The 12763-nt window shown below is 52.5% G+C and overlaps 1 protein-coding gene across 4 annotated transcripts in view; it reads right to left on the bottom strand.

Annotated features, from left to right (window-relative positions):
• Nucleotides 1-228: 228 nt before the first annotated feature.
• MYOCD (myocardin) overlaps nt 229-12763 on the bottom strand; it is a 279089-nt gene continuing 266554 nt past the window's right edge. For 3 of the 4 annotated variants that reach the window (XM_026075763.1, XM_026075765.1, XM_026075764.1), the window contains 6 exons: nt 11895-12020; nt 11099-11364; nt 10594-10747; nt 8381-9334; nt 3545-3602; nt 229-2875 (listed from right to left, as the gene is read on the bottom strand). In XM_026075763.1, the coding sequence (XP_025931548.1) occupies nt 2307-2875; nt 3545-3602; nt 8381-9334; nt 10594-10747; nt 11099-11364; nt 11895-12020 (2127 nt within the window). In that variant the 3' untranslated portion in view covers nt 229-2306. The remainder of the gene's footprint in view (nt 2876-3544; nt 3603-8380; nt 9335-10593; nt 10748-11098; nt 11365-11894; nt 12021-12763) is intronic. The other variant, XR_003255188.1, reaches the window with a different exon arrangement.

Below are 12763 nucleotides of genomic sequence, written 5' to 3'. Positions count from 1 at the left end.
ACAGAAGAAAAAGTCTTTAGAAACAGGAGACTCCAGCTAGCTTGTTTAGAAATCTTCCAGGAAAAACTGTTGCTTTGAAAGAAAGACTTATGCTCTTGCAAGGACTGTAACTGCCTCAGGGAATGGAGTTAAGACTAAATGACTGTAACTGGAATGGCTGTTGCTGTTGCAGCCGAGTGAAATCAAACAGCAAATTGTGAGCAGACAGAGTGGCAAGGCAAAGGGTTTTTTAATAATGAAGGTGTTGCTGGTAACATAGGTAAAGAAATGTGCTTGCTTACAAGTTTGAAGCTGACAGCATCCCTTTAAATAAGGAAATACATTTGTTGAAAGGAGAAAATTATCTGGAAAGCCCTGTACAATTATGCAGTGTAGCAGCTAACACTACTCTGAATCAAGTGCTATTAATATTCTCCATGAAACGGCTCTAAAAATCTCTCACTTACAAAAAGAAATTCCTTAAAAAAAAAAACGCAACCTGTGATTATCTATCCTAGCAGTGCACTGTGACCATTTGTACAATAGAAAAGTGGTGCTTTAAATAGTGACTTAAAAGCTACTGCCATGTTCTTTATACAGCATGCAACAACGCCATGAACTGGAGACACAGCAAGGGCTGCAGAGCTCCTTCAACAGCTCCAGCAGCCCTTCGAGTGGAGCACCCTGCAGGAGCTGCTGGCCAGACTGCCTGCAGGCCCCTCGTGCTGGACCTCCTCCCCAGCTGCTGCATCTCCAATGTGCTGTCCTTCCAGTAACACAAATATTAAATACACTCAGTCTGTAAATAGTTTAACAATCTTTGTCAGCAACAATATTTACTTTGGCAAAACCAGAATTGCAAAGAAGTAGACGTGTCCGTCAAACAGTCTGCAGCAAGTTCTTTGGTGGAAGCCAAGAAGTGAAGCAAAGGCTCCTTCTCACTAGAGCCTGAGGAAGTATATTGCACAGAGACTCGTAGGAGAAAAGCTGGTGACTTCAAACTGAAGGCATCACTGTAGGAGAGCATCCATCTCTGCTGGCTTCAGAAGAACAAGCTCCTCTAGGCTCAGTGATTCACAGCTGTTCTCTGGATGGCCTTGCTCTGAGCTGAGTGAACAGTGACATGGGCGTATATTCAGAAAAGAGGAGAATCTATTGGGGGAACAAGGAAGACTGGGGGGGGAGGAAGAAGGAATGGGTGCAGAGGAGTGGAGACTACAAAAGCAGATGCTCATACAAAACTGTGGCCACACAAGGACCTGCTCAGCCCTGTCCCACATACAGGTAGCTGAGTTGCTATTTCTGGCTCTCCTGGCTCCCAGGTCATGCAGGGTGTCAGCGATCCACTGTTCCTTCTAACCACATAGAGGACGGCCCCTACAAATCTTTGCGGTATTTTCCATATGACTTGCTCCTGAACTTGGGCCAAAACACATTACACATCTCTTTATCTGTACCACGCTAGTGGGGACATGGCAGCTCCATCTGAATGCCATTCCCTTCAACACCTGCATCTGCAGCCTGAGCAGCTGCGTACAGCATCCAGAGCTCTCTGTTTCAAGGTCACAGGCTTCAGCCTGATTCAGTTCAGACTGCAGCTGGGACTGCTCTCTGGCTTTCATCCCACTGGGAAGTGTGTGCACATCACTAAGTGCCACCACGAACATGACAGGCTCCATCTTTCACCCACCTGGAGCACGGCTATGCAGGAACTAGGGCAACATGGCTTCGAGGCCTTTGGGATAGGAGGAAGGAATCAAGGTGAGTCTGGCAGTACAGAGAAGTGTGCTTGTTGCCCTGGCTGCGCAGAGTGCTTGGGCCTCCCTGCTCCTGCACCTCCTGGTCTCAGCATGGCTAGGAGGTGCCTTGCAATATTGCCTAAAGGGCTAGCAGGGCAGGACGGGAGTAGGGAATGGGTAGCAATGGGCCCTCCTCTGGATGATTTCTGCTGATTCCCAGGTGAGTTCTCCTCACCCCACAGTTTTGTCATGAGCTGCTCCAGTTCTCATGGGAGTGACTCCTAAAACCGGTGGAAAAAAAGACAGAAGAAACAAAATGGAAGTTCTAGAAAGCTGTCAGTCTAGAAAAGTGTTTTTAAAGGCACTGGTATCCTCTGTAGGGATGTGTAGATGGAGGAAAACCAAAGTACCAGAGCTATTGTGCTATCAGTTAGCAGTACCTGGAAATTGGAACAAGTTTATATGCTGGGAAAATGACTCCAGTTTCTCCTGAATGTGACACATTAGCCCTGTAGGTTCTCTGGTGTGATGGAAACACTGTGCTGGCTGCTGTGGGCATATAGTATCCTGCTTCCACCACCCTCCCTTTCACCACTGCTGCAGGTGAAGGTCCATGCTGGTGTTTAGATTAAGATCAGTAACATCTAAGAAATCAATGTTGAAGATGCTGGGACCTGCAGGCGTAAGGGAGCCAAAGCCCGTGGCAGAGCTAGGGGGGGTTAGATCCAGCCATTCCATTGTTTCCCATGGAGATTCAGTGAAACTCATTTGTAAACCAGAGCCATCAGCAGGGGAAGGGGAGAGTTGGGTTTCCATGGGTGAGAGGGGAGTCTGTAAAATCTCCTGGGAGGTGAGCAGTTCATCTGTGGCTTTGCCAGAGAACCCCTCTATCATCCCTTCGAAGTGGGACTCTTCTCCTCCCATCTTCAGCAGGGCAATTTCTCCAACTCTCCCTAGCGGGCTGTGAGCGTTCAGTAAGACTTCAAGGTGAGTGTCGCTGCTGCCTGGACAGTGCTCAAATGAGAGCTGGGCTGAGGAGACCTGTTCAAATGGGGCAGATGATTTTGGGAGTGAAGTGCTGGAGTTCCCTGTAGACACTGTTATCTGAGGTACTTTCTGGAGGCAGGAACGATCTTCCTTGGCGTTGGCTGGCATTTCTGTTCAACAAACAAAAGGTGGTTGAGGTGCTCAGGCAGTGCTCATCACTGCTGGGCACAGAGGCACTGCCAAGGTCCCTGAGCTGTGCACTTGGACTGGGCATGCCTACGGAGAACCCACTCTTGAGTCAATCCCTCTCATGTTGCTCGCCCTGTGGGAAGCCTGACACATTCCCTTTTTCTGGCCTCTTGACTTCCCTGGGTTTGGACCCAGTCCCCAGGGCATGAGCACTGGCAGCTGTTCACATGGGTATGGTTTGGGTTGTGTATAGGAGAGGGCACTGGCAGCACTTTGCACAGGGGAGGGCACTGGCAGCACTGAGAATGGCAGAAAGCACTGGGGAAGGACACTGGTGGCTCTGCATGGGGGAGAGCACTGGCCTTGTGGCTCTTTCTCTCTCAGCAGTTGGCATAGGCAGTACACCCAAGCCCAGATCCCCCCACAGAGGCAGTGCATGTGCAGGAGTGGGCCTAGGCAGGCTTCCTCACTAGCACAGCAACTTTGTGCTTTTGGACTTGGTCTCAGCAGCTCCTGGCCTAGGGATGGCAAATGAAAGCTGTACTCAACTCAGGCATTTCCACTGGGGCACACAGACAGCTGCTGGGCCCCATGGACCTAAGCTTGCTTGGAGGGGAAGCGCTGGAGGGGAACAGAGAAGCAGTGCGTACCTCCGCTCTCAATCAGCACGTCCAGGAGTTCGTCCATCTGCTGACTTCGTGTCATCTGCTGCAGCAAACGGCAAAGAGGAGAGTAGAGGGCGTTAGGAGGAAGGTCCCTCTGGCCATGAGCCAGACGGGTGGCTCTAGAGCTCACAAATGGCTTCCTCCCATGCATGAAAGATGCCATGCCAACACGGGGCCAGCAGTGGTGTTCAGATGAGCACCACAGGGCCCTGGGACAAGGGAGGTGGATGCGGAGAGCACTGCGCTGCATTCTCCCCCTCCCTGCAGCTGGCTCTGTGCTCTCGGGCAGGATTCAGCCACCTCAGACTGCTTCTTCCCAGAGCAATTGGACACGCAGAATTTCTGGACCTGGCACCCAGCTTTGGCATGTGCCTGCTTGCACTCCCTGCAGCTCACTGGGGGCAATGCAGTGGCATCATCCTCTCCCTGACCTGAGACTGGAAGGACTTTCCACAGTCCTCCATTCCAGCTAACATAAGCCAACCTTTATCACTGCCAATGGCATCACTCTACTTTCCTAAAGGCACCATCACAACTGGCACTGAGGCTGTTGACAGACTTTCACTAGAAGTAAGGGGTTCATGGGTGATGGAGACAGTCCTCCCCATGGGAACAGCACTCCAGGATAAGGCTAAGGGAGGCAGATGATGTGGAGCAGGGCACTTTTTGCTCCTGGGCTAAAGGGAGAAGGTGAAGTTTCCCAGTGACTAGCCATTTAGGATGCCCAAGGGTCTGTTTCTCACATAGCACCCCAAAGAGGAGCTCCCCAAAGTCTCTAAACATTTGTGGGGGATGTCAGGCCCCCAGGGTGGGCTGGCACCTTTCACTAGCAGCGAAGACACTGCAAATATCATACACAGCATAGAATCTGACTGCTTTGTGGAGACTATATTTAGCAACTAACACTTCAGGGAAATCCCATCCCAGGAGATTTTACAGACTCAGATTTTACTGCTCACCTCCCAGGAGATTTTACAGACTCCCCTCTCACCCATGGAAACAGGCCTGTCCTATCCAGAGACCACATAACAGGCTGTAACTCCTGCAGCTGATAGTTACGCTAACTGTAAAAGAACACCCTGCAGAGCCCTAGCCCTATAGAAAAAAAAAATCATGCAGTTACCTGCTTCACTGCATCCTCATAGGGTGGAGGCTGCTTTACCTCTGAGAGGGCTGGGCTTGACTTACAAAAACTTGGGGATGGAATAGAAAACTTTTGACCTGCCTGCGTAGCCATCTGCGTGGGGGAAATATAGGGAAATGGAATCAATGCACAGGGAAAAGATTACACTCTTTTCGGACTGTTGAACGCCCAGTTCTCTTTCACCCCAACTGAAACCAGAGTGACTCAAGAGAAATGAATGATGTTGTAGGTCAAATTAGATCAAACAGGGCATGTGCCAGGCCTCTAGGCAGGAGACAGGTAGGTAAACTAGCGCCTTTAGCTTAGTTCTGAGGACACCAGTGAGGTCCAGGGCTGGGTTGACCTCTGGTCATTGTCTGAGATCTGGCCATAGACATGATCCCTCAGAGCAGACTGGTGCTCAGTTCAGCTGTGAACATGCAGAGTAAGATGGAGAGCAAAACCCCCTGGTGACAGAAAGCTGCATCTTGCCAGCAACGTGATGCTCCCCCAGCTGCAAACTGCTGCCCAGCTCCTTTCACTGAAGGAGGGGGCCTGAAGCCCCACAAAAGTGACCCTCACCCTGGGGAGCCCCTCATGGGCAGTTGAGAAAAGCCTAGGATGGTTCATGTTGCAACCAGGATGAGCTGCAGGATAGAGAGAGCCAATGCCCTGTGCATGCCCCTTTCACTCTGGCAATGAGGAAGGACCTAGAGGTCCCCTTGAAGCGTTGCTGCTTGCAGCTGGTGCCCTCTGATTATGGCCCAGTTCTTCAGAGCTGCCTCACTGCCTCTCTCGGTGTATCGCCCCTACAGCACTGCATCCCACTGTGCAGCCCAGTGATGGTATTGTGCCCAGCTGCCTATCTCATCTATATCCCTGTACCCTGGATGGCTTAGAGGCAACGGTGCATCCCACCTTCTATCTCACCCCATGGCACTTTACTCCACTGCCCAGGACACCACTGCACACTGCTCAGCATCTTAATTGTGGGAACGCATTTCACGAACTGTCCTTCTCGAGTGTTGGGTGTTCTGCAGTGTGCTGTGGACCTATTGTATATTCAGTGCACACTTGTTACACATCCGCTATGAACACAGTGTGCGTGCTCTGTGAATGCACCGCACACCTTGCACCACTGTGAGTGCAGTGTACTTTACATGTTGTATGATGGGTTCTCCTGCTGCCTGAGAAACTCTGGTAGGATGAATACTCCATCCCTGGAAAGGTGATGGAGCAGCTCATCCTGGAAGCCATCTCCACGCATGTGGAGGAAAAGAAGGTGATCAGGAGTAGTCAGCATGGCTTCACCAAGGGGAAATCATGCCTAACCAATCTGATAGCCTTCTATGATGGAATGACTGGCTGGGTAGATGAGGGGAGAGCAGTGGATGTTGTCTACCTAGACTTCAGCAAGGCTTTTGACACTGTCTCCCATAGCATCCTCATAGACAAGCTCAGGAAGTGTGGGTTAGATGAGTGGACAGTGAGGTGGATTGAGAACTGGCTGAATGGCAGAGCTCAGAGAGTTGTGCTCAGTGGCACAGAGTCTAGTTGGAGGCCTGTAGCTAGCGGTGTCCCCCAGGGGTCAGTCCTGGGTCCAGTCTTGTTCAACTTCTTCATCAATGACCTGGATGAAGGCACAGAGTGCACCCTCAGCAAGTTTGCTGACGATACAAAACTGGGAGGAGTGGCCGATACGCCAGAGGGCTGTGCTGCCATTCAAAGAGACTTGGACAGGCTGGAGAGGTGGGCAGAGAGGAACCTCATGAAATTCAACAAAGGGAAGTGCAGGGTCCTGCACCTGGGGAGGAATAACCCCATGCAGCAGTACAGGTTGGGGGTTGACCTGCTGGAAAGCAGCTCTGCTGAGAAGGACCTGGGAGTGCTGGTGGACACCAAGTTAAGTATGAGGCAGCAATGTGCCCTTGTGGCCAAGAAGGCCAATGGTATCCTGGGCTGCATCAGAAAGAGTGTTGCCAGCAGGTCGAGGGAGGTGATTCTCCCCCTCTACTCAGCCCTGGTGAGGCCACATCTGGAGTACTGCGTCCAGTTCTGGGCTCCCCAGTACAAGAGGGATGTGGCACTACTGGAGCAAGTCCAGCGAAGGGCCACAAAGATGATTAGGGGACTGGAGCATCTCTCTTATGAGGAAAGGCTGAGAGAGCTTGGCCTGTTTAGCTTGGAGAAGAGAAGGCTGAGAGGAGATCTTATCAATGTGTACAAGTATGTGAAGGGAGGGTGTCGAGAGGATGGGGCCAGACTCTTTTCAGTGGTGCCGAGCGACAGGACGCGAGGCAATGGGCACAAACTGAAACACAGACACTTCCATCTTAACATGAGGAAAAACTTTTTCACTGTGAGGGTGACAGAGCACTGGAACAGGTTGCCCCGAGAGGTGGTGGAGTCTCCTTCTCTGGAGATATTCAAAATGCGCCTGGATGCAATCCTGTGCAATGTGCTCTAGGTGACCCTGCTTGAGCAGGGGGGTTGGACTAGATGATCTCCAGAGGTCCCTTCCAACCTCAGTGATTCTGTGATTCTGTGATTCTGTGTTGGGAGGTAAATGGGCCTTCAAACAGCAGCACCTTGTGCTGCTCATCCTGTGGCTGCTTTTGCATATCTGCCAGTTTTCACACCAGTCCAGCGGGCTAAGGAGTGGTGGATGCTGAAGGGACAACTCTCTGCTGCTAAGTTGGTGGCCTGTGGTGGTGCCACAAGCTCTCTCATGACTGCAAATCTCAATGGCAAGTCTGCTCTGTCTTCTCAAGGAAAGGCTTCCCAAACGACTGGGGTAATAGCGCTCCTTCAATCTGGTGGTCAAAATCCCTCTAACACTGCTAGGAGCAGCAATGGTTCAGCAAGATGCTGAAAAGCCCTATACCACTGTGCCAGGGCTCCCCCAGGGGTATATGGAGCTGTGCCAGGGCTCTATGGGGCTGAGGGAGTTATGCCAGGGCTTTTCTAGGATGGGGGGAGCTGTGCCAGGGCCTCCCCCTGCGAGGAGAGGGAGCTGGGCTAGGACTCTTTTGGGCAGAGGGAGCTACGCCAGCTCTCCCCAGGACAGAGCGAGCCATGTCAGATCACTGCAGGGCAGAGGTAGCTGTGCCAGGGCTCCCCCAGAGCAGAAAGAGCTGTGCCAGTGCTTGCCCAGGGGCAGGGAGAGCTGTGCCAGGACCCCCTGGGAAGAAGAAGCTGTGCCAGGGCTCCCCCAAGGGCACAGGGAGCTGTGCCAGTGCTTGCCTGGGGCAGGGAGAGCTGTGCTGGGATCCCCTGGGGAAGAGGGAGCTTTGCCAAGGCTCCTCTGGGGCAGAAGGGGATGTGCCAGGGCTCCATGAGGCCTAAGGAGATGTGCCACAGTCCCTTCAGAGAAGAAGGAGCTGTGCCAAGGCTCTGTGGGGCAGAAGGAGCTGTGTTGTGGCTCCCCCCAGGGCAATTGGCTGTAGTGGCAACAGGGTTTCCCAGGAGATGCCCTGGAGAAGACCCTGTGGTGCCATCAGCTTTCAACCCATTCTCCATTTCAGCTACTCTCTACCTTTCCAGGTAGCCTTGGATGCTCCCACAACCCCCTGGATGCCCATCCTGGATGCCAGCAGTATCAGTCTGATAGGAAAGTTCACACAGGGAGGTTTGACTAAATGCCCACGAACACAACCACATTCACCACCGAGATGCCAGCTGAGACACTCTCCACTTACCGATGCTGTGCGAAGGCAATTGTTGGTCTGCGGGGACCCGCTGCGCCCTTCTGCCTGTGAGCTGGGGGACACTGAGAGGAGATAGTGGCTGTTAGGGGATGGCGGCAGGCTGATGTGCTGTGGGCTTTTTGCAGCCCCGAGTGGAGAGTGCTGGGGGGAGCACTGCGGGCTAAGGAATGTCGAGGAGGTGATGGTGCTCTGGCCTGCAGGCTCCAAGCAGTGGCTATTTACAATGTGAGGCAGCTGCGGCATCCCACAGTTACTTAACTTATCCGAGCTGCTGGCCTGGCCTTTCAAGGCAGTTTGTTTGGATGCAAATGGGCAGCTGGACACTGTGTTTTCTTGCTTGATGGGAACCCCAAAGAAATGCTGAGTGGACTGTTGCTTCTCCTCAAGGCCATTGCTTCTCTTCCGTTTCTGGAGCTGCATCCGTAGCTCTTCAACCTGCCTCTGCTCTTGCTGCAGCTTCCATGTCAGTTCGTTGATGACCTTCTGCTTCTCCACCAGCATCTTGTCTTTCTCTGTGTCAATCCCTTCCAGCTCCAGCTGGATGCTCCCTCCATTCATGCTGCTCATGAGGCTTTCTTCAGTGCTGCCATGTACTGGTGATGGCTGCAGACCAAACTGTGGAGAAGACATGGGCCCGTCGTTGAATGTGTCTGGCAAAGATCCACTCACAGAGAGGTCAGAGGAGGCTGGGGAGATGGGTGGGGTAGAGCTGGTGCTGCCGAAGTGGTAGAAGCCGTTCGATAACATGCTGGTGGAGGACTGCGACTGGTAACTTGACAAGGTGCTTGTTGGAGTGACTGGGAAGGTGACGGTTGTTATCTCACTGAAGTTTGGCACTGCATTGTTGCTGCACTCTTGGAAGGGCCGCAGCCGTTCCATTAATGCTGTTTTTGTACCGGATACAGGCAGGCCTCTTATTCGCAGCTGCTGTCTCAGTTCTGACACCTAGAAGGAAAGTCACCGATAATCATTCCTAATGCCTCCCTGCACAGACGAGCTCTCGGGTTCCTACCTGACATTTCTAACAAGGAGTCTCAGATAACAGGGGTTTCCAGCCTCCTGCTTTAAAGCTCTGAGTCCACAGAGGCTCACTGTCTCACCTGCAATTGACAGAGCCATTGTGCACAGCACCAATTGCTGTACAACCTTCAGGACCCTGAGCTTTCCTAACAGAAAAAAAACATTTATTCCTCCAGCAATTGTGACTGCTCTCCATGAACGAGCAGCAGTCCTAGGGCCATGGAGGTAACCCATGACTCACTTTCTAGCAGTTTCAATGAAAGCCAAGGAATTTTATACAGTCCAGGAACTAGCTGATGGTGTCTTTTAGCTCAGAGAACATGAACACATACCTGTGGAGACAGATACTCCAGGTTGAGGCATCTGTACCAGATTCAGAAATCTGAGCCAGGGCATCACCATGGCCAAGCTCATGTTATTTCTACCTCATCTTATTTTCTCTGTATAATAATGAGTATTTCACCCAGGCCTCTGCTCCTGAAAGGGCCCAGCTTTGGCCTTCCTCATGGCTGAGGCTCTATTAACAAAGCACAAAAGAATTGTTGATATGAATGTTTCTTCCTTGTGCCCTGCCTGTCCTGCCTATATGAAAGATTTAGATAGTATCCAGCTCAGTGCTCATAGCTACAGTCTCAAGGGGTATCTGCTTGTGCAGACAGCTGAGCTGGCCTGGCTGCTGCTGGCAGAGCAGCTGAAGCGGCATGGACTTAGCATGGGCTTACAACAGCCACGGAGCTGAGTCATTTGGTGAGTGTCTAGGCTGTGCTGATCTCCTAGCTTCTGGCTGGTCTGCTAGAAGCATCCATGATGGCTATCATAAAGCTAGAGCAGGCATGGAACCATGAACTGCAGGAGCAGCAGCACAGGTCTTCCTTTAGTCCTCAACCTCATGCCCTGGCCTGCAGCCACCTCAAGAGTTTTACACTTTAGGATTTGCTGATATCTGCCTTGGAGCAATGTACCCATGCAATACCTGCAGAGTAGCAATCCCATCTTTTCAATTAACACTGCATTGACTGATTCTTGACCCAATGTGATTGTACTCCTGGATCTGCATGCTGATCTGTAACACATGATCATTCCCAGCCAGCTCAGCCTGCAGCATTACACTGCATGCTTAGACAGTAGCAAGGCGCATTCAGGCTGTAAGACTCTGCTCTTGTGGTGACAAAATTTGCACTCACTTTCAGATCGTCCAGGTTAGACGGCAGAGGGCCTGGCTTGACAGATGAGACACAAGTCTGGCCTGAAAAGGTGGTTTTCACAGGAGAAAGAGGGGTATTGCTGACAGAAGTTGATGAAGAGTTTGAACTTTTGACCATTTGCTCATTTGATTGCCTGAAACAAGGAAGAAAATGTGATGTAACTTGTCTGCCCCTTGAGGTCTCTGTGCCCAGTGCCATATACCACCTCTCTGCTCCCTTGGGCCTACCATCTCCTGTATTAGACCTGAAGGACTGCCAACCCCAGGAAGAACCAGCTTGGACTGTGAGGTGATCATTGGGGACCTACCAGGAGGTCACAGGTGTCCCAACCAGAGCCCAAAGCCAGATGGCTTTGCTGTGTTCCCAGGCCTTCATGTTTCACTTGCATGTGTCTGTCCCCCTTGCACTGGCACAAATGGGCATGGAAGTGAAAAGGAAAACCTGGAGGGAGACTAAATCCTGCTATTGGCACATTGCCACTCACTTTAGTTGGGCTTGGTGCATCCCTGGATAGCTGAAGTGCTGCTGTTGTTGTTGCTGCTGCTGCTGCTGCTGCTGGCTGAGGATCTGGAGCTGCAGGAAGAGCTGCTGCTGCTGGAGGAGTCTGGCATATGCAGAGTCCATGGGTGGAGGGGACTTCTCTGCCTTCTGGTCTGGAGGGATGTACTGGTGATATTTCAGCTTCTTCACCTTGGGCTTGGTGTCTTTGGGCTTTTTGTGACGGTTCTTGCTATCGCTGGATGATTTGGACTGTTGGTCCAAGAAGAAAAGGAATTACCTGGGAGAACAGTTCTCATAACTCCCTTGAAAACTCAGAGGCCTGGGACAGAGCGAGGGCAGATCCCTGCAGGCACCCTGACAGTCCAGCTCCAAGCACAGATGAGCCTGCTGGGGAGACTCCCCCAGGGCAACATCTCATCCCAGCTGTGCTGGAGACCACAACAGATGAAGAATGATGCATCTTGCTTTAAGTGTATTTCCCCATTGCCTTGTGTCTCCTTCTGCTTCTAGCCCCAGGGGATGTTTTCAATGCAGGACCTGAGCAATCGTCTCTCATAGGGTGCAAAGCTATACCTTTATACAATTACAAAATGAGGTCAACTTGCAGCACTTGATGGTGCGGTTTGTCTCCCTACTTTCCAGGGCCTTCCTTAAAGGCCCAACCTCTAAAACTCCCAGTCATGTGAGGTGTGGCATGCTGGTAGTTCAGGCTCGGACCCAGCCATATACCCTGGGCTTGTAACCCCCCCCGCCAAAGATCCTGGACCTACAGACGTTACCTTCACCACAGAGGGCACAGGGAGCGGTGGGCTGTCCTGCCCCAGTGCCTGCTTGGGGCTGTCGCACTGGCTGCTCTGCCCCGAGGCCAGGTCAGGCACGTTGCTGTCAGTGCCATGGGGGTGATCCTGTAACGGAGAGGTGAGTTGTGCTATGTGAGAGCGGACGTGGACAGGCACAGGGGGCAGGCCAGCCTGGGCAGCCCCCTCCCACGGCCACGCTCCCCTCCCAGCCTTGCACGCGGTCTCTGCAGAGCCAGCGTCCCTCTGGCCCCTGCCTCTGCTCTGGCAGCCACAGGGGGCTGAGCAGCGACGGCGTTGGCCGGCAGCGCAAAGGGCAGATATGCAGAGCTGCACATCTGGCAGGGGCCGAGAGCAGACGGGCACTGTGAACACGCTGCCCTCTCCAAGAGGCGGTCTCAGGTGGGGCCTGGCCATCATCAGCCCAAGGCACAGAGTGCTCATCTTGCACTCGCGGGCAATGGTGCACTCGCGCCTGCAGCTCTTCCAGACCCTGTGCAACCCCCTGGGTGTCCCACCTGACCCCCTGCTGCTGAAATCCCTTTGCAAAAAGCAAAAGACAGCAGGCTCAGAAATGGTGTGCAATCATGCTTCCGGGGGAAAGGACTGCCCGGGCATCCCTGGCTCACTGCAATCTGTAACTTACTGGAAGTGTCTGTTTTCCTGAATGGGGCACCCAGCGTGCCATTCCCCCAACCCAAGTCTAGTCCAGTTCCCCCAGCCCACCCCAGCGCCCCTAATCCTGTATCCCCATTGCCCCAGTCCCTCCCAGTCCCTTAAATCGATTGCAGCACCCCAGTCCATCCCAGTTCCCTCCCAGGACCCCCAGCCCCCCTAGAATCCCCCAGTCC

This window comes from Apteryx rowi, unplaced genomic scaffold (assembly GCF_003343035.1).
Source record: "Apteryx rowi isolate R43461 unplaced genomic scaffold, aptRow1 scaffold_41, whole genome shotgun sequence".
NCBI lineage: Eukaryota > Metazoa > Chordata > Aves > Apterygiformes > Apterygidae > Apteryx > Apteryx rowi.
Note: the sequence above shows the minus strand (reverse complement) of the source record. Positions and strands in the feature narration are given on the sequence as shown.